The 20,558-nt window shown below is 42.4% G+C and overlaps 1 protein-coding gene across 1 annotated transcript in view; it reads right to left on the reverse strand.

Annotated features, from left to right (window-relative positions):
* LOC117553272 (aminopeptidase Ey) overlaps positions 1 to 20,558 on the reverse strand; it is a 152,876-nt gene that overhangs the window by 89,192 nt on the left and 43,126 nt on the right. The window contains exons 4-6 of the mRNA XM_034227145.1: positions 7,330 to 7,516; positions 7,091 to 7,233; positions 6,499 to 6,635 (exon numbers count right to left, since the gene is read on the reverse strand). Of these exons, the coding sequence (XP_034083036.1) occupies positions 6,499 to 6,635; positions 7,091 to 7,233; positions 7,330 to 7,516 (467 nt within the window). The remainder of the gene's footprint in view (positions 1 to 6,498; positions 6,636 to 7,090; positions 7,234 to 7,329; positions 7,517 to 20,558) is intronic.

A 20,558-nucleotide genomic window follows, 5' to 3' on the forward strand; every position in this document is an offset into this window, starting at 1 on the left:
ATTCTATTTAGGGGCGCCTTTCAAAGCACCCAAGGACACCTTACAATGCATAAACTTTTCCAAGGAAAGGTTTTAAGACAATACAAATAATGCAGTCCGGGTGAGTTTTTCTTTTTATGTGCGGTGCAGATGAGAGAGCTGTCCAGAATGACACTAAAATGTTGTGTTTGTGCTCTTCATAAGCTATTAAAACAGTAAAATACGTGTCTCCCGTTCACCAAAACATACCCATCTGTTATGGAAAAGAAAGTATTCTAAAGAGAAAGAAGAAAAAAAAGATAAAAAGAAGAGGAAAGAAGAAAAAGAAAAGATAAGAAGAAGAAAAAGAAAAGATAAAAAGAAGAGGAGGAAAGAAGAAAAAAGAAGAGGAAAGAAAAGAGAAGAAAGGAAGTATTCTAAAAGTGATCTGCCACCGGTACCGGCGGGATTGTGGTTAGTTTCTGATGCGCAGAAGAAAAATCTGGCCCACCCTATATTTTTACAGGCCCACCCTAAAGTACATTTCTGCCTACGCTACTGGTCCGCACAGCAGCAACAACCAATCACATGAATCTCTTGCCCCCGACACACAAAGCAATAGCAATGTTAAAACTAAGTAAACTGGAAGAAAAAAAAAAAATCCCCAACAGGTGAAAACCTACCAGTTTCACCCACTGTCTCTGCCACCTCCCTCCATGCCTCGCTCCTCCGGTTTGTATCCCGGTAGATGAACAGAGACTGATCATACAGCACCGGGTGATTCACTACCGCCATAATGAATTTTCCCTCACATTTTTGGAATATGAGGAATTACCTGCGTAGTCTCTCCCAACATACACGCGGTCTGATTGGCTAGCGCTTGTACCGGCAGATTTGCATAAACGGGATTTCATTGGCTGACGCTTCTGCCGAGGCGCCAAAAGTTGAACATTGCTCAACTTTTTGAAGCGAGCAACGCCAGCAAACGCTCCACGTCGCTTCCCAAAATACAGTTTGCTAAAAGTGACGTCACCCCATTCAAAGTGAATGGGCAGAAGCGTTTGGAAGCTGTAACGCACGCCACCGTGTGGACGGGCCGTCACAGTGGCTCTGCGCCAGAAACATCAAAAAATAAATAAATAACTAAAAACATTCTGGAATATCACCCCTCCACTCCCATTAACATCCCTCAGCTAGCAGCTGCGCTATCTACTCACCCAGATTCCGTGTTTGTTGACTATCTCCTGTCAGGGATCTCCCAAGGCTTCAGGGTAGGGGTCCTCCCATATCCCACAGTGACTTTCGTAGCAAGAAACTTACAGTCAGCCGCTAAAGAACCCAACATAGTTTCCCAGCTCATCGACAAAGAACTTCTCAAAGGATATATAATCGGTCCTTTTAGCTCCTCCCTCTTCTCAGTGTTCCGTTCAAATCCCATCGGAATAGCCACACGTAAATAAAAGGCTGATTTTCGATCTGTCCGCTCCCTGCTCCGGCCCATTCTGCAGCGTCAATAGCATCATCCCTCCAGATCAGTTCTCCCTTCACCATGCCTCAGTGGATAATGCAATAAAGATGATCAAGTTCACAGGGCACGGAGCTCGGCTCTCCAAAGCGGACATTACCGATGCCTTCAAATCATCCCCATTCATCCGTCTCAGTGGAACTTGTTTGGTATTAAGTGGGAGTCCAAACTCTATCTTCGCCGTTCGCCTGACCTTCGGGTGCAGAAGCAGCCCCCGCATCTTCAATTCCTTCTCGGAAGCGCTCTATTGGACCCTGCTGAACATCGTCATAATCCCCTCCGTCCTTCACCTACCGGACGACTTCCCCCCCATAAACCCGCCACAGGACAGCTCAGGGATCTCACTGGCCAAGCTTAAACACTGCTTCAGGAGTGAGGTATCCCTCTCTCCAAAGAGAAAACGTTAGGTCCCGACACACGCTTAGAGTTCTTAGGCATCATCCTCGACTCCATAGACATGAAGGCGTCTCTCCCCTCCGACAAATTGCAGCGCATCCGGGACATCACCAAGTCATACTGCGAGCAACAAGTTATCACAAAACAACAGTTGCTCTCCCTTCTCGGACACCTCAACTTCGCCATGCACGTCATCCCCCAGGGGCGCTCGTTCATCTCCCGCCTCCTGGACGCAGCATCAGCGGTGACAACCTCCATGACTGCGTTTTCTTAGACGAAGGCTGCCGCTCAGACCTTCGGTTCTGGTCCCTCCTGCTCGCCCACTGGAACGGAGTTACTTTCTTTTACGATGGCCTCGTGCGTTCCTCTGACTCAATGAGGTTCTTCACGGATGCCGCCCATCCATGGGTTTTGGGGGTTTCTTCCAGGGAGAGTGGTTCTCAGGGTCATGGCCCCGTCAATTTCTACCTCAAGCAAGTTCTCATTAAATCTGGCCTATCACCCATATCATACCCGGGGCATTCCTTCAGGATAGGTGCAGCCACCTCTGCTGCTAATCAAGGTCTCTCTACCTCATCCCTACAACAACTAGGACGGCGGTCCTCCTCCGCCTTCACAACCTACCTTCGCCCGGACATCAGCGCCGTACGGGCTTCCCAAAGATCTCTCAGACCCTAACTATGGTATCTATGCATATAACTGGTGGTGGCTCATAAACACATTCATAAGTATACATGTCTCACTAAGGTACCTGATATTCAAACTGCATTCCCGTCCTAGTCCGCGGGCCCCGCCCACAGGGAATAACGTCTCGTCTCACGCGCACCTACACGTAACGGGCTTCATCTCCTGGACACAGGTATCCAAATCCCAGTTCCTTGCTCAAATGTGTCAGTGTAAAATGTATATCCTGCAAAGTCAGGTGCGGACTCAGGCCACCGCACACTTCGGTGTCAGTTACAAAACAAAGAAAATAAAGAAAGAGGAAAAAGTAAAGAAGAAAAAGATATATCCTGCGAAGTCAGGCGTGGACTCGGGCCACCGTACACTTCGGTGTCGTGGCTCCGGGCCACCGTACACTTCGGTGTCGTGGCTCCGGGCCACCGTACACTTCGGTGTCAGTTACAAAAGAAAGGAAATAAAGAAAGAGTAAAGAAGGAAAAGATAAAGATATATCCTGTGAAGTCAGGCGTGGCTGAAGGCCACCGTACACTTCGGTGTCAGTTACAAAACAAAGGAAATAAAGAAAGAGGAAAAGAGTAAAGAAGGAAAGATAAAGATATATCCTGCGAAGTCAGGCGTGGCTGAAGGCCACCGTACACTTCGGTGTCAGTTACAAAATAAAGAAAGAGTAAAGAAGAAAAAGAAAAAAAATAAATATATATATATCCTGCGAAGTCAGGCGTGGCGGAAGGCCACCGTACACTTCGGTGTCGTAGCTTCGGGCTACCGTACACTTCGGTGTCGTGGACGTTGGGCCACTGTACACTTCGGTGTCAGTTACAAAACAAAACCGTTCGACCTTCGGGCGGCGTAGTCAAGCCCTGCTAGCCAGGCAAGCGACCCGCAGGTTGTTTTCAGATAAGACCGGCACTGATTTCGGCAGTCAGAGTCTCAGCATGACCCGTAAGCTCCGGCAGTGATTCCGGCCCAATGTCGCTTACATATGTTAATCTATTATCTTTCATTCCCAGATCACCAGTCACCCCACAAGGTAAGCAACTCATCTCAGTATTTCATACTTCACTGGTTTTGGGGATTTCATCGGAGCGGTTCTTTCCCTCCTGAATGATTATCCTGCAAACCGGGGCCTAATCGCCAAACACCATTACATTATCCTGTTGTATTATCATGGCAATCATTTCATTCATATGACGTGTAAACAATAAATATGTAATTCTTACATCACGTCTCTCCGGTTTGAACTATTTTTGTCGTGCTGACATGGGGGTTTAAATTGCCATGCCTCTTTTTGTCTTTCGAGCCCGTCTCAGGATTAATGCCCAGGAAGCACCTGAAAACAATAAGCCAAGACAACAATTTACATTTTACAAAGATTTATATGTTGCATCGTTTATTTGAAGGCAGATGCAGCGATGCCCCTTTCAATTTAAGTAAAACCTGCACCAAAGAAATAAATTAGTATTTAAAGCCAAGCAAGAGCGATAAAAGCAAGAAAATCACTTAATTAAATGCCCATATCAAACCTCCCATTTCTAGGTAAAATCATTGAAAAAATTTTTTTTCAACAGTTGAGTAATTTCTTGCATTTAAATAACTGTTTCGATGTGTTCCAGTCAGGCTTTCGTCCAAACCACAGCACTGAGACTGCTCTTGTAAAGGTCTTTAATGACATCCACTTAAACACAGACAGTGGCAGAACTTCAGTGTTAGTATTATTAGATCTCAGTGCATATTACTAGACCGACTGGAAAACTGGGTGGGACTTTTGGAAACAGTTCTAAATTGGTTTGAATCCTACTTAAAGGACAGAAACAACTTTGTGTCTATAGGTAAATACACATCTGAGTTGACAAATATGACATGTGGGGTTCCTCAAGGCTCCATCTTGGGGCCTCTTCTCTTTAACATCTACATGCTACCACTGGCTCAGATAATGAAAAACAACCAAATAAGTTACCATAGCTATGCAGATGACACACACATTTACGTAATAATTTCACCAGGAGACTATGCTCCAATTCAAACACTGAGTAAGTGCATTGAACAAATCAATGACTGGATGTGTCAGAACTTTCTCCAATTAAACAAAGATAAAACTGAGGTAATGGTTTTGGAGCCAAGGCAGAACGTATAAAAGTTAGCGCTGAGCTTCAGTCTGCAATGTTCAAAACAACAGATAAAGCCAGAAATCTAGGTGTAGTCATGGACTCTGACCTGAGTTTCAACAATCACATTAAAACAGTTACTAAATCAGCCTACTATCACCTAAAGAATATATCTAGGATTAAAAGACTAATGTCACAGCAGGATTTGGAAAAACTTGTCCATGCTTTTATCTTCACTAGACTCGACTACTGCAATGGTGTCTTCACAGGTCTCACTAAACAATCTATTAGGAAGCTGCAGCTAATTCAGAACGCTGCTGCTCGAGTCCTCACTAACACTAAGAAAGTGGATCACATCACTCCTGTTCTGAAGTCTTTACACTGGCTTCCTGTGTGTCAAAGAATAGATTTCTAAATACTGCTGCTGGTTTATAAAGCACTGAATGGTTTAGGCCCAAAATACATTTCTGACCTCCTGCTAAATGATGAACCATCCAGATCTCTCAGGTCTTCAGGGACTGGTCAGCTTTCTGTCCCCAGAGTCAGAACTAAACATGGTAAAGCAGCGTTCAGTTATTATGCTCCAAATATCTGGAACAAACTCCCAGAAACCTGCAGGTCCGCTGCAACTCTGACTACTTTTAAATCCAGGCTGAAGACTTTTCTTTTTGTCGCTGCTTTTAATTGAACTATTCATATCTTAGACTGCACTGTAACTTTTATCCATGTATTTTTTATTTTAATGTTTAATTGAACTATTCATATCTTAGACTGCACTGTAACTTTTATTCATGTATTTTTTCTTTTAATGTTTATTTTATTAGCTTTTCTTTTTAATGACTGATTTTAAATGCCATTTTCTTAATGTCTTTCATTTTTTGTAAAGCACTTTGAATTGCCTTGTGTTGAAAAGTGCTATATAAATAAACTTGCCTTGCCTTGCCTTAATTGGTTGTGTTATCACAGAGGATGGTCTGAATACAGCATTTTACTATGAAATAATACAGTAACATGTTGTGAAATCCTGGTAATCATTTATCCTGTACATTCACAGTAATTAACAGTGCCTGCATTGATTTCATTGTGAAATTCAAAATTACAGTGTTATATTGTGAACATTACAGGTAAAGACTGTAAAGTGGTAAAACAGTAATTTATTGTAAAATATTACAGCTAAATATTGTGAAATCATGGTAATATTTTACAGTGTATAGCTGTGCTTTTTTTTAACTGAAAGCTATTAACAGGCATTACACTGTGCCTTGTCTTTTTCTTTTTTAGTGTAGTGGAGCCTTATGAAGTGACTGAGCTCGTGAACTGTCTACTGGAGGGCGGAGGGAGCCTCGCTGCGGGGCAACTGTGGAGCTCTGTCGTCCTCAGCGCAACTTACATGATGCCGTTTAAAAAAATTAAGGGCGGTGCCGGCCATGAGCGTATCGAGCCGGCCGTCAATGGCCCTCTGGCGACCGGCCGTTCTGTGGTTCTCCAAAACACATAGATGGCCAGTCCGACCCTGTATTCCACCGGGTCACCGCGGTGCAGACGGACCCGGTGGAATACAGGGTCTACCGCGTTTAGGAACCGTTAAGCAGAACTGAAATTATGTATTTTGTACGGGTACCCGGTACCCGGAATTTTCTTATCGGTTCTCATCTGGAACCGAGTTTCGGTTCCCAACCCTAGTCTTGTGTTGCACTGTTGGAGAAGCCTGTGACACAAGATTGTCTTCGACAGAAGTACACTGCAGCTATGTTCGTTTGACAAATAAAGAACCTTGAACCTTAACTACTGCATAAATGTGATGAAAATGGAAGATGAGGTCACAGTTACCAGAGTGTGTCCTTGTGCAGCGCTGATGTGTGTGTAGTCAGAGATAACGATGGCCAGTAAATAGGTGGACATGATCTCGGTGGGCTCGAACTTAGTGTGTGTCACAGATGCTCCACCAATGGTGATGTTAACAATGTCTGAAATACACAAAAACATAGTTCAACAGACTCTAATGACTGCAATCATTCATATAGCAATGTGAGGAACGATAACATTTACATTTTGTAAATCCTTCTGATAACTTTAGGTCTGGATTTCTCTGACAGCAGCTCTCTTTGCTCCTTTTCTATGGAAATCATAGAGATTGCCAAAGAAAATGTTTCTTGTTTACCATAAATTGCCACGTCATTAAAGTACCAAAAACTATCCAACCCAAGAAAAACCTTGGCCTTCAGAGAACCCTGAAGGGGGGAGGCGGGGGGGCACCCCTGCCTTTAATGAGCATCGTAAGATGTATCCATTAAAAATGAATATAAACAGTATTATGGGGATAGGTTTTCTCAGACAGGCATATATCTATCTATGCATGCAAGATCATGATTGATCATTGTAACTGTGGATGCTGTTTTCTATACATGTAGACTGCACTGACCTATTTCCTTGCCATTGGACAGGGCTACAGTTCCAGGGGGGTGGATGAGAGTTATATGGAAAACAGCTTTTAAAGCTGGTTCATCAAAACAAGGGAAGGTCTTTCTGGCATGAGTCGGATGCATCTGAGAGGTGGCAACGATCCTGAGAAGGATAAAAAACATTCTGAACATAATGTTGACATTTGAAATAACCCATACTGAGCTATAGATAATGCAAGACAGGAAATAGAAAACTTACTTTCGGACCCCATCTTCTTCATATTCACTCCGATAGAAGCCTGCCAAGTCATCAGCTAGTTCTCCGGTGAAGTTTGTGTACAGCTGGTACTTCTGTTTTCTAGTTAATTTACTATTCAGCTCAATGACAAGATACTGGGTCTCAGGCTGCATCCAGCAGGACTTAATGCTGGGAGCAGACCCACCACCTGAGGAGGGAATAGAACACATCATTATTAATGCTCAATTATTTGTTTTTAGGACAAATGTCTGTAGAACTTTATGATGTAAGACAGACACTAAAGATGTATTGGAAGTTGACCTTCGCTGAGACGCCGTACTGACACAGCCTCTGCCCAACAGCCTGTCCTCCTGCAAAAAACGACCAAATAGGTCGATTGTTCAAGCGCTTATTACGACCTATAGGCCCTGACACACCAAGCCGATTTCGGCCGTCGATAGATGTCTGGCCGTCGATTAGCTATTTGCCTGAATGGGAGTGGAGCAGTACAGTACTTAAAAGTCCCATGTCATGCTTTTCCGGTTATTACCCGTCCCCTTGTGTGTTATGAAGGTTTTTAAACGGTCTGCAGAGTCAAAAACCCTCAAAGTACACCCTGTAGCGAGTACAACTCTAACACAGAAAAGACCTGTCTATGCTGCCCCAGAACGCCTCGTTGGAGGTTTCTCATTTTCCATTGTTTTCTTCCTGGGCACTCTGACGTGGGGATACCCAGAGGCCACACCCTCTGCCAGCATTTCACGAAACAAAGCTTCACAAACCTTTCAGCGATTCATGCCAGATATGTACAGCGTAGGGCACTGAAGAACGATGCTGTTCCTACTTTGTTTGGACCAGTGGGAGATTCGGGTACACAACCTGTAAGTATTCATTGTTGTTTGTGTATTTATGATGTTTAAAACAAACAAGGTATCTGCCACGACTGTTTAAATGGGTAAACGTTTTTCGGACTTCTAAGTTGGGATCGCGGAGAAATGCTCTCCGCAGACCCATGCTTTCCGCAGACCCATGCTCACAGCGTTATAAACCTTTTTCTTACTGAATATCAAGCCACACTTATTGCTTTTACTTCGGCTGTGAGTGTTTGTGTGTGCTCAGGATGAGTTTAGCTTGTTCTAGCTGTATCGCCGATACGGAAGCCTGTCTGCTCCTCGCAGCTGCGAGCCTCTCACGTCGCGACCAATCAGAGCACACTGGGCTCACAGGGAGGGGGGGGCAGGAGCTCCAACAAGCCGTTTAGGACAGAGAGTGAATACACATACTATACAGGGATGCTGTATGAGAAACCAATGTGAGTTTGGAAAATTGCACAATATAAAACTATTCTAGTAACAAGTAGAAATGGCCATGACATGGGATCTTTAAGTAAATATACTTTGTTACTGTCCACAATCTGCCTAGAAATATTTTAATGTTGTAGCTGTTCAAGATGGTTATTTTAAAATGTTTTAAAAATATACTGTTTGTAGTAGTATAATAATGCTGGGCTGCAACTGACAGTTATGTAGGCCAATTTCTTTTTTTTCAACGCTGTGTGATTAAAAGAATAAACACAAATAGCAGGATAGGCACACATATTTGCTATATCTTGCCCCACTGAAAAGGCACTCAGGGCTCGAGCTTAAGGACGTCCCGTCGTCCCGGGGCCGAAAAAAATAGGGTCGGGAGGAAAAAAAATATTATTTTGGGACAAATTTGGGAAGACAGTTAAAATAAAAATAACCTGCTAACTCTATTACAAAGGGCGATGAAAATGAAACTGACTGCACGTTTTGTGTAGCACACATTGAACCTCCTTGTCAATAGAAACACACACGCACAAAACATTTAGCAACCCGCAAAATACACACACACACACACACACACACAGTAGCCTACGTAGCTACAGCTATGCCCGCGATTTCCTGGCCTGCGAATTTGCGGGTCTAGCTATGTACTGAGTGTGTGTATTTTGCGGGTTGAGTGATGTACAATGACAATGGCATCCCGTGGAGGAATTCTGCCATGTTTGACCGTTACATCACGAAAACGCACAGCAGAACCAGACCCTGGAGGGCCGGCCTCTTTATTTACTTACTTTACTTACTTCATCCCCTATGGGTAATAAGGCTGAGATGAGAACTCTCCATCGTATTTAGTCCTTAGCAATATGCTGCGCCTCTCCCCATGTAGGGATGGGTACAGAGCCCCGGTATTAAACGGGCCCCGGGCCGGAATTATTAAAGACAGTGGTTCCGTTAAGAGAGAGTGTGCTGGGGCGCCACTGAGGTGATGAAAGCTTGTTCGAGGGGCCCCCAGTGAATTTTTGCCTAAGGCCCCCACAGACTCTAGAATCGCTACTGGTAATAAGCGTTTGAACAATCGACCTATTTGGTCGTAATGAGCGCTTGAACAATCGACCTATTTGGTCATATGAGTTGGAGGACTTGTTGCAGCCCAACCAACTCGGAGCTTCTGACCCTAAATGGCTCCTTTTACCTGACGAGAGCCGGTAATCAAACCGTCCATCGGAAAGACATAACCAGGTAGGTTGTTTGCAGAGAAGTAGGCTCCAGAAGCCTCTTTCAGATAAGGCTATCTGAAGGAGAGAATGTTCACAGCCTTGCTTTATGCATATTCAGAAGCAAGAAGGAGGTAATCTCTTAACACATTTGATGAAGTAACTGAGAAAACAGGCGCCATGCTTATCGTCATTCAATATGGAGCCCATACAAAAAATCCTAACAACTGAACTATAATGTTGATTGACTTCTCGACTTAGGCTTTTATTTTTGAAATACCCCTTCCCCGGAATCCGCTTAATGTGTGGTAAAATCAAGTTGACTGTATGCTAGCATGAATGGAATAAAGAGTCCGCAACTGAACCTCCCTAAAGATTGTGTTCATCAGGGGCGTCGCCTGGACCTGGAAACATTCGGGGCTTAGCCCACAGTGGCGGCGCTACAGTCGAATATTCTACTGCAAGACTCCCCACACGCACATACACAATTGCACCATCTGGTGTCACAAACGTGTGCCTGCATTAGCTTTGTTATGGCAATGGATTGTGGGAGATTCTCATAGCACGTGAGGATCTCTTGAAGGTAAGGTGCCTGTATTATGTCGGTGGACAAAATGTATGTTTTTATTTTATAAGGACAATAACGTACTGTTGTGTTTGTTTAGTTTAATGTTAATTGTTTAATGCTCACAGTCACAGCAACTTGTTTTTTGTGTGATTGGCTATTTGTTTTATATGATTTATCAACGTGATCATCAATAGCTAATCTGAGCACCAGAACCCAGCTCACGAGTCCTTTTATGCTGTCCATTGAAATATAGGTATGTGAGTTTTGTACACCAGTTTATTTATGTTTAATGTTTCACATTGCTCCACATGATGCCTGGACTACAAAGTCTTCCATGTTTCTACACTTCTTCCTCTGTGTCACAGTTTCGGGAATATCAAGATCATTGCACAGGGCCTTGGTCTTGTCATAGACCTCATGTGCTTTCTCGTTACTTCGGTAACTTTTCAGTGTGTTCTCAACTGCTGTTTTGTAATCCACTGCCTGCACCAAGTCAAGTGTTTCTTTCTGCAGGTATGTGTGCAGGCCCTGAGTGGTTGAGAGCAGTGTCTGGAACATGACAAGCATGTAGATGGTACTGAATTTTCAAAGCTTGCTTTCCAGTCCCTTTGCTAGAGGGGCTGAAAGGCTCCCTAAAGTCTTGATCAAAGCAGGGAGGTTTTTGACATGCCCAGCGAACAAGTTGTTTGTCCCCTACCTCTAGCTGTTTCTGAAATGTTTGCAATCTCTGATGGTGGACAAGAGATGTGGAGAAGAAAGAGTCGAGACACTCCAGGAGATCAACGCAGGTATGTGAGTTTTGTACACCAGTTTGTATAAGTTTAATGTTTCACATTGCTTGTGAAAAATATACTACCACTATACGATCACTGATGTTTTGTTGTTGACTGGACACTTATTTTGTAAAAGAGATAGCATGAGAGGATCTCTTAAGCAATGCAGTTCACGTGTCCTTTATATGCTGTCCATTGAAATGCAGGAAAGTAATCAGCTCTGAGTGATCTGTTGCCGAGGGGACACTACACCGGAGTTACATAAGCAGAGATAAAGTGCTATTTTGGGGGGAACTCACCTCCCCCAGGAAGATTTTTTTTAAATATTGAAGTTAAAAGCATCAATCTTGTGCACTTTGAGAGCAACATTAAGAGATATGGATACATCTCTCAACACCCATATGTAAAAAAAAAAATCTCAGAATCAGAAACGGGTTTATTATTTAAAAACACTTCATTTTCCAATTAAATCATAAATTATGTCAAATTATTAGAAGTTGTTAGAAATCAGATTAAACAGAAAAAAGGGATGGAAGGAGGACATAATAATCCCTCATCACTTGCTGCATCCCTCATCACTTGCTGCTTCCCTCATCACTTGCTGTTTGCGGTTGAAATGATCTATTTTGCTGGCCAAACATGCTGGATGGAAAGCAGTGATGTCTCACTTGCCTTGGCCCTGTATCTGCAGTCCCTAAATAAGTCACTCTTGTCTGTTCTGGTGTTCCTGTTCATTATTGTCTCCATTGTCGTTCTTGTCTGTTGTATCTCCTTCTTGTGTGTCCATTTCTCCTGTTCCCCTTTCTTCATCCTCCACTCTGTTTGTGTAAACACAAACAAGTATGTAAGTCAATCAGTTTCCAGCTCTGTCAAATAAATGAATTTCAAAATACACACATTTGTCTTCATTAAAATGAGTGTCACCACACTGTCACAAAATGTAATACTAACCAATTGAAAATAGTTACATTTACATTGGAAACCTCTTGTAGATATCAATAAGAGTAGTTATCTGCCAATAGGACAGAATCATTCCTATACAAATGCAGTTTGAGTAATTAACTTAATATATTCACTTAACACTTTAAGTCATGTTCACTTAATACTCTAATATAGTCATATTTCTGCATTCAACACTAAGGAAAGCTGTACAATTTGACATGATAATGAGGAAAAACGGCCTCCGACAATGCAGATAATTTTTTGATGATATCAATTTTAAGATGGGGGTCAAGGCTTAATATTTGGGAGCATAGTGTCCCTTGCCCCCTTTCAGGAGCCACACTGGATTAGCTTTGATCTGAAATATTCGTATAAAAAGCTTGTTAGCTGGCTGTTCATCTCATAATGTTCACATAGAAACTAGCTGTCAATAGGAAATATCAATCAGAAGAATTATAATTTCATGCAGAAATCTGTCACAAAAAGAGGTTGCACATTTAAATGCAGGTGTTGTTATGGCAACGTCAGTGGCCAAACAGCCACATGTACTGCTGCAAATACGTTCAAACATGCTGTCGACCCGTAAAGCAGTGGCAACTATGCCACCATTTCAGCTGACTTTTTCTCAGAAATACTGTCACATAACATCCATATATTTCAGTGCTAGGTTGATGCTTAGCTAAGCTAACTATGAAACACTTTAACTGACAGTGTTGCCGTTTAACTGGTTACACCGAGGAACTCGTGACATTCTATAACGGTAAGAATGGGGCGTGTACTTTGAGGAGCCATTGTCGAATAACCAGGAAATACACATTTCGATCGCGTCTTCTGTTGTTTACATTTATCTTTTGGTATATTTGGCTCCATAGGAACACTTTGATGCACATTCAGTACCAGTGTGTGAGGTTGTGGTTGCGATGCAGATATCTGGACGCGTACAACGAGGACTACAAAATGACAATGAGGTGACTGGGGATGTCTGTTCAAAACATTGCAAACATGAATAAATCATTTCAAATATGTATTTGTCTCCGACTTTCATTTGTACATCGTTGTTAATGTGATGTTTAGTAGCTTTGATAGCTGTCCATACCTCCAGACAGCCTAAAAGTAAGACACAAGTTGTTTACTCACAGCACGAATGCAGCATCGAGATCCGTGGCCAGCTGTGATCCTCTCCGATTAACTTGTGACAGGACTTCTGTAGCTATTCTCCAGCGAGCAAGGTTTTTATTAAATACCTCCATCCCTCTCATCACAACAAGACTACACTGTGCAGAAAAAAAACAACATAAATGAAAATAACCTTGCTGGATAGCTTAGAATGAAACAAACAAACTATCTTCCATGGCTGATAGCCGTTATTGATGTCACAGTAACGGCTAAACCACAGACAAGTCCAGCGGGGCACAAGTTGAATCCATATAATGAAATTGTTATTTTATATATATATATATATATATATATATATATATATATATATATATATATATACAGTGGGGCAAAACAGTATTTAGTCAGCCACCAATTGTGCATGTTCTCCCACTTAAAAAGATGAGAGAGGCCTGTAATTTTCATCCTAGGTACACTTCAACTATGAGAGACAGAATGGGGGGAAAGAATCCAGGAAATCACATTGTAGGATTTTTAATGAATGAATTGGTAAATTCCTCTGTAAAATAAGTATTTGGTCACCTACAAACAAACACGATTTCTGGCTCTCACAGACCTGTAACTTCTTCTTTAAGAGCCTCCTCTGTCCTCCACTTGTTAACTGTATTAATGGCACCTGTTTGAACTCGTTATCAGTATAAAAGACACCTGTCCACAACCTCAAACAGTCACACTCCAAACTCCACTATAGACCAAAGAGCTGTCAAAGGACACCAGAAACAAAATTGTAGACCTGCACCAGGCTGGGAAGACTGAATCTGCAATAGGTAGGCAGCTTGGTGTGAAGAAATCAACTGTGGGAGCAATTATTAGAAAATGGAAGACATACAAGACCACTGATAATCTCCCTTGATCTGGGGCTCCACGCAAGATCTCACCCCGTGGGGTCAAAATGATCACAAGAACGGTGAGCAAAAATCCCAGAACCACACGGGGGGACCTAGTCAATGACCTGCAGAGAGCTGGGACCAAATTAACAAAGGCTACCATCAGTAACACCCTACGCCGCCAGGGACTCAAATCCTGCAGTGCCAGACGTGTCCCCCTGCTTAAGCCAGTACATGTCCAGGCCCGTCTGAAGTTTGCTAGAGAGCATTTAGATGATCCAGAAGAGGATTGGGAGAATGTCATATGGTCAGATGAAACCAAAATAGAACTTTTTGGTAAAAACTCAACTAGATGTGTTTGGAGGAGAAAGAATGCTGAGTTGCATCCAAAGAACACCATACCTACTGTGAAACATGGGGGTGGAAACATCATGCTTTGGGGCTGTTTTTCTGCAAAGGGACCAGGACGACTGATCCGTGTAAAGGAAAGAATGAAGGGGGCCATGTATCGTGAGATTTTGAGTGACAACCTCCTTCCATCAGCAAGGGCATTGAAGATGAAACGTGGCTGGGTCTTTCAGCATGACAATGATCCCAAACACACCGCCTGGGCAACGAAGGAGTGGCTTCGTAAGAAGCATTTCAAGGTCCTGGAGTGGCCTAGCCAGTCTCCATATCTCAACCCCATAGAAAATCTTTGGAGGGAGTTGAAAGTCCGTGTTACCCAGCGACAGCCCCAAAACATCACTGCTCTAGAGGAGATCTGCATGGAGGAATGGGCCAAAATACCAGCAACAGTGTGTGAAAACCTTGTGAAGACTTACAGAAAACGTTTGACCTCTGTCATTGCCAGAGTTGGGTGTAACGCGTTACAATTTAACGCGTTACTGTAATAATATTACTTTTGTCGGTAACGGAGTAGTGTAACGCGCTACTTTTATAATTCAGTAATCACACTACTGTTACTAACATTGCCCCGACACGCGTTACTTCGTTACTTACTAAAATCAGTCATAATCAAACCTCAACAAACACCTGCAAAGAACACATGCTAAGGTGAAGCTAACGCACAGCTATGTGTTGTTTGTTTATATCACGTAGTCTGTTCTTCCTCTCTGTTTTCCGGTTGTTGCCTGTTTTGAATGACGAATACACACTACCGCCGCCTGCTGGTAAGGAGAGTTATTGCCACTCATGCATGCGCAGTTCGTACGTGCTCGGCTGAAGTCTTGGCGGTGTGCTCCAGTCTGGTTCCAGTGCAACACATGGCCAACATGCAGGAGAACACGCAGACACAACAGCGTGAGCAGAGATAGACTGGGAAAAATATACAGATAGCAGGAGACAGAGGACAGCCATGGGCAGATAGGAAAACATTCAGGATCTGGATCAGTCTTATGCGACAATGGAAACTGAACTAAAGAGAACATGAAACTTTAGCAGTCTGCGTGATCTGCCTGCAGGGAGGGGCGGGCCGGCCCTGTGAGTAAAGTAACGAGTTACTTTATGTAGAGAGTAACGAAGTAGTGTACTATATTACTTTTTTTTAAAGTAATATGTAATATGTAATATATTACTTTTTTTTAGTAACGACCCCATCTCTGGTCATTGCCAACAAAGGGTATATAACAAAGTATTGAGATTAACTTTTGTTATTGACCAAATACTTATTTTCCACCATAATTTGCAAATAAATTCTTTAAAAATCAGACAATGTGATTTTCTGGAATTTTTTTCCTCTCATTTAGTCTCACATAGTTGAAGTGTACCTAGGATGAAAATTACAGGCCTCTCATCTTTTTAAGTGGGAGAACTTGCACAATTGGTGGCTGACTAAATACTTTTTTGCCCCACTGTATATATATATACATGCTATATATATTTATTTCTATCCTACATTGTCTAGGCTTATAAACCGGCGGAAGTGTCACAACTTTCTTGGTTTGTGATTATAGAGAGAGATAGATAGCGAGACAGAGATAGAGATACTGTAGAGATAGACAGACATAGAGAATGATTGGCTGTGCGTAAGTGAGTATTGAATGTGATAGAGTGTTTGTCCTTGTGAGTGTGAGTGTGTGTGTGTGTGTGTGTGTGGTTAAAACACATCAGCCTGCGGTCGCTCTTAGCCTTTCTAATGATTCTGAAAGTAAACACAGTGAAGGCGGTGCGTGAAAGGCTCTTCTCAGAGGCTGAGTTAACCCTCCCGCTTCCTCCTGGTGCTGCAGAGATGTCATGAAGTGAAGGAGGTTTTCCTTCTATAAAACAGCTGCAGACAGCAGATACTGTGAGAGTCACGGACATGAATACATAGATCAAGGCAGACTGGTGCACACACTCTCCTGTTTTGCCAATCCGGTGCTTAAACAAATATAGCTCTACACCCCTGGCCGAAATGTCCTTAAAATGAAGTCCGAGTTCGACATTTTAATTCATGTCCTGCCAACACTGGCAGGACAGAAGGCGACACGCCCGTTCTAAGCCGTGTCCCTCACTCCTCACATCACAAGCTGCATCCCCAAAAAGTGTATTATGTTGTTACATCGTTTCAGATGTTATGTTTCAGTTGTGCTCTGGATAAGCCATTAAAACTAGAGATGTCCCGATCCGATCACGTGATCGGGGATCGGAGCCGATCACGTGATTTTTAAAAGATCGGAATCGGGAGAAAAAGATCGGGGATCGGGAATCCTTAAAAAAAATATTTTATTTAATGTTACAAAACAAAAACGACCATGTTCACGTCTTAAAGTCATCCTGAGGCCTTAGTTTTGGTTTAAAATTACACAACATCATGTATGTGTTGCTTCTGTTGGGCTTGTTTTCAGACCTGGTTGCTTATTTCTCTCAAATCTGGCAACAGAGTGGGCGCAGTGTCTAATAGTAGCAGTAAGCTAACGAGAGGCTTCGTTCAGCTGGTGAGTCGGGAGTCGGGACAGAGCAAATGTCAGGAGTTTGGAAGTATTATAAAATTGAAACCGAAGGCAGTGTAACAGCCAGATGCAATGTTTGCAAGAAGAAGGTTCCGCGTGGTGGAAAGAACAGAGCTACGTTCAACAAGACCAATCTAATACGATTGTTTGTTTTTTCATTTTTCCCCCCGTTTTTCAAATTGAATTTATTGAAATCTCCAATATCAACGTAAGAGCTTGTGCCTCTTCGGGGGGTGCTAACACTTAACCATACACGTTATCGTTTACTTTCTCCGTCTTTATATGTAGATATTACTTTTCTCCGTTAATCTCCGTCACGTTGTTTCCAAAGCAACAACAACTTCCTGTCAACAGCGCTACCTCTCCTTCAAAATAAAAGCATGTCCACAAATAGGAAGCCAAGCCAAATTACACTTAAGACATATACAACTGCAACGAAAGTAACAAACACAATGCGATATCCTTTTCAATTTCAATGAACACAAATTGGGTTACATTAACAAATAACTATAAAACAACAATACTGTAGAATAACAAAAATAAGTGGTTCGCTGCTGATTACTATTGAATTGTGTTACTCCAGTAAGATGGAAATATAATACTTTGTTTATTCATGTTATCGTAAGCTGCTGTTGTTCATTGCATTATTACTAGACTAGTTAGTCTTAAGGCTAGAATTCTGCACTAAGCCACATTTTTATTTTATTTTATTTGTGACTGAATGTGAACTTGTGAAGCTCGTCAAGCTACCTCTTTCCAGTAGTTATTTTTGTTTTGTTACTGCACTATCTGCACTCAATTTGTTTACATGGTTATTTTGTGGTGGACCACCGATAAGCTTTATTTTGTTTTGATCCAATGCTGCACAACTGAACTGATCCAATGCTGCAGTGAAAAAAAGAAGCTATATCCATGTTGGATAGAATGGATAGTTGGGTACTGTCATTTAAATAAAAAAATAACCTTAAGGGACAACTTTAATGCTTTTTTTTCTCTTAATGCATTGCATAAAGATCGGATCGGGAAAGATCGGTATCGGCAGATTGTCAAAATCAAATGATCGGATTCGGATCGGGAGCAAACAAAGGTGATCGGGACATCCCTAATTAAAACAGTAAAAACACGTTCAGTTTCCTTTTGCTTTTTGTGTCTCCTGTTCACCAAAACATACCCATCTGTGATGGAAAAAGAAAGTAATCCAAAAGTAATCTGAATACGTTACTTTTTTAAGACACGTAGCCTAACTGTCTGTATTCGGATTACTTTCAGAGCCATGTATTCAGTAATCAGTAACTGATTACATTTACAAAGTAACCCTCCCAACCCTGTATATATATATATGTATATACATATATAAAATAACAATTTCATTATATGGATTCAACTTGTGCCCCGCTGGACTTGTCTGTGGTTTAGCCGTTACTGTGACATCAATAACGGCTATCAGCCATGGAAGATAGTTTGTTTGTTTCATTCTAAGCTATCCAGCAAGGTTATTTTCATTTATGTTGTTTTTTTTCTGCACAATGTAGTCTTGTTGTGATGAGAGGGATGGAGGTATTTAATAAAAACCTTGCTCGCTGAGCATAGCTACAGAAGTCCTGTCACAAGTTAATCGGAGAGGATCACAGCTGGCCACGGATCTCGATGCTGCATTCGGGCTGTGAGTAAACAACTTGCATGGTTTCCCACACATATACTATACTTGGGCGGGCCACCCAGGTATATTAACGGCCGCCCAAGTATATTTCGCGACCCATTTAGGTTTTTTTGTTGTTGTTGTTGTCCGTGACCACGACGCCATCTGCGATCGATTAACTTGTGGACAATGATCCCTCGCTCCCTTGCTCTGATCTCGCCTCCTTCTGGCCTGTTAAGTGGCCTGCCTCACACAGGGTGACTGGCTGTCCACATGATGTGGCCTGCCGACATGATCAAATCAAAGCCCTTGATTGGTCTCTGTGTGTCATTCAAGCTCGGGATAACCTCAGCTCAGGTGAGGTAAAGGACTCTCTGAGTGTTTAGATAGTTAACTTAGTCTAAGTTCTCAGTGGGTCTCAAACGGTGTGGTCACCATTTATGTAAACACATATTTCCATTTGAGAGGGTAGTGATTGGTCTAATGGATAGTGAGGTGGGCTGAAGATCGGAAGGCTGTGAGTTCAAATCCCGCCAGGAACACCACCACTAGTGTGCCCTTGAGTAAGGCACTTAGCCCTTAGTTACTCCAGGGAGAATGTCCCTGTAATCGGTCATTATAAGTCGCTTTGGATAAAAGCGTCAGCTAAATGAAATGTAATGTGATTAGTAAAATATGCATGAATAAATAAATAAAAAGTTAAGTAGGTGAAAAAAGGTAAGATACACTTTTAAAACTTGTTGAGAGAAAACTAGTCTTTGCTGCTGCCTCAAAGAGGAGCAGGGGGGAGAGGAGGGAGACAGGAGAGGCTGATTCAGGAGCACAGACACACTCACAACTATAAATGAACCAAAAATAAATTAATAAACAAGTTTCAGTGTTTTTTTCATATTGGAAATGGTATGTTCTTGGTTATGGCCATGATTTTATGATTATTGAAATGTATACAGTTCTGTTTAATATAGGTGTTTCCATAGATCTAGTCTCTTTATTTTCCCCTCAAAATGCACCAGATTGATGCAGTTAACTCCAAAATAAAAAATAAAATCTTACCGGGGGGGCATGCCCCTGGACCCCCCTAGAGGATTTGAGGTCGACCCCCACTAAAAATCACATGGATAGGTTCCTAAATACATTTATAAATACATTTATCTTTTTAAATAGTAACCCATTTCCATATGTTCATGTGTGGGTAGTAGATTTAAACTATAGGGCTATCACTATGGGCCCTGCCTGTACCTGTTCGCTCTGCCATCGCGTGAAGGGTCTGCTAACAAGCGACCAACAGCAAAGTTAATGTTAATGTTGTTGCACGTCACGTCACCTCAACCCCCCGCTACCACCACCCCCCCAAGTATATTTCAGATCTGTGGGAAACACTGACTTGTGTCTTACTTTTAGGCTGTCTGGAGGTATGGACAGCTATCAAAGCTACTAAACATCACATTAACAACGATGTACAAATGAAAGTCGGAGACAAATACATATTTGAAATGATTTATTCACGTTTGCAATGTTTTGAACAGACATCCCCAGTCACCTCATTGTCATTTTGTAGTCCTCGGTGTACGCGTCCGGATATCGGCATCGCAACCACAACCTCACACACTGGTACTGAATGTGCATCAAAGTGTTCCTATGGAGCCAAATATACCAAAAGATAAATGTAAACAACAGAAGAATCGATCGAAATGTGTATTTCCTGGTTATTCGACAATGGCTCCTCAAAGTACACGCCCCATTCCTACCGTTATAGAACGTCACGAGTTCCCCGGTGTAACCAGTTAAACGGCAACAACAGGACTCAGGATCAACTGTGTACTGTAAGCAGTGGCGACTGGTCATTAGGGGCAGGTGGGGCACAGCCCCAC

The sequence above is a fragment of the Gymnodraco acuticeps genome, unplaced genomic scaffold (genome assembly GCF_902827175.1).
Source record: "Gymnodraco acuticeps unplaced genomic scaffold, fGymAcu1.1, whole genome shotgun sequence".
NCBI lineage: Eukaryota > Metazoa > Chordata > Actinopteri > Perciformes > Bathydraconidae > Gymnodraco > Gymnodraco acuticeps.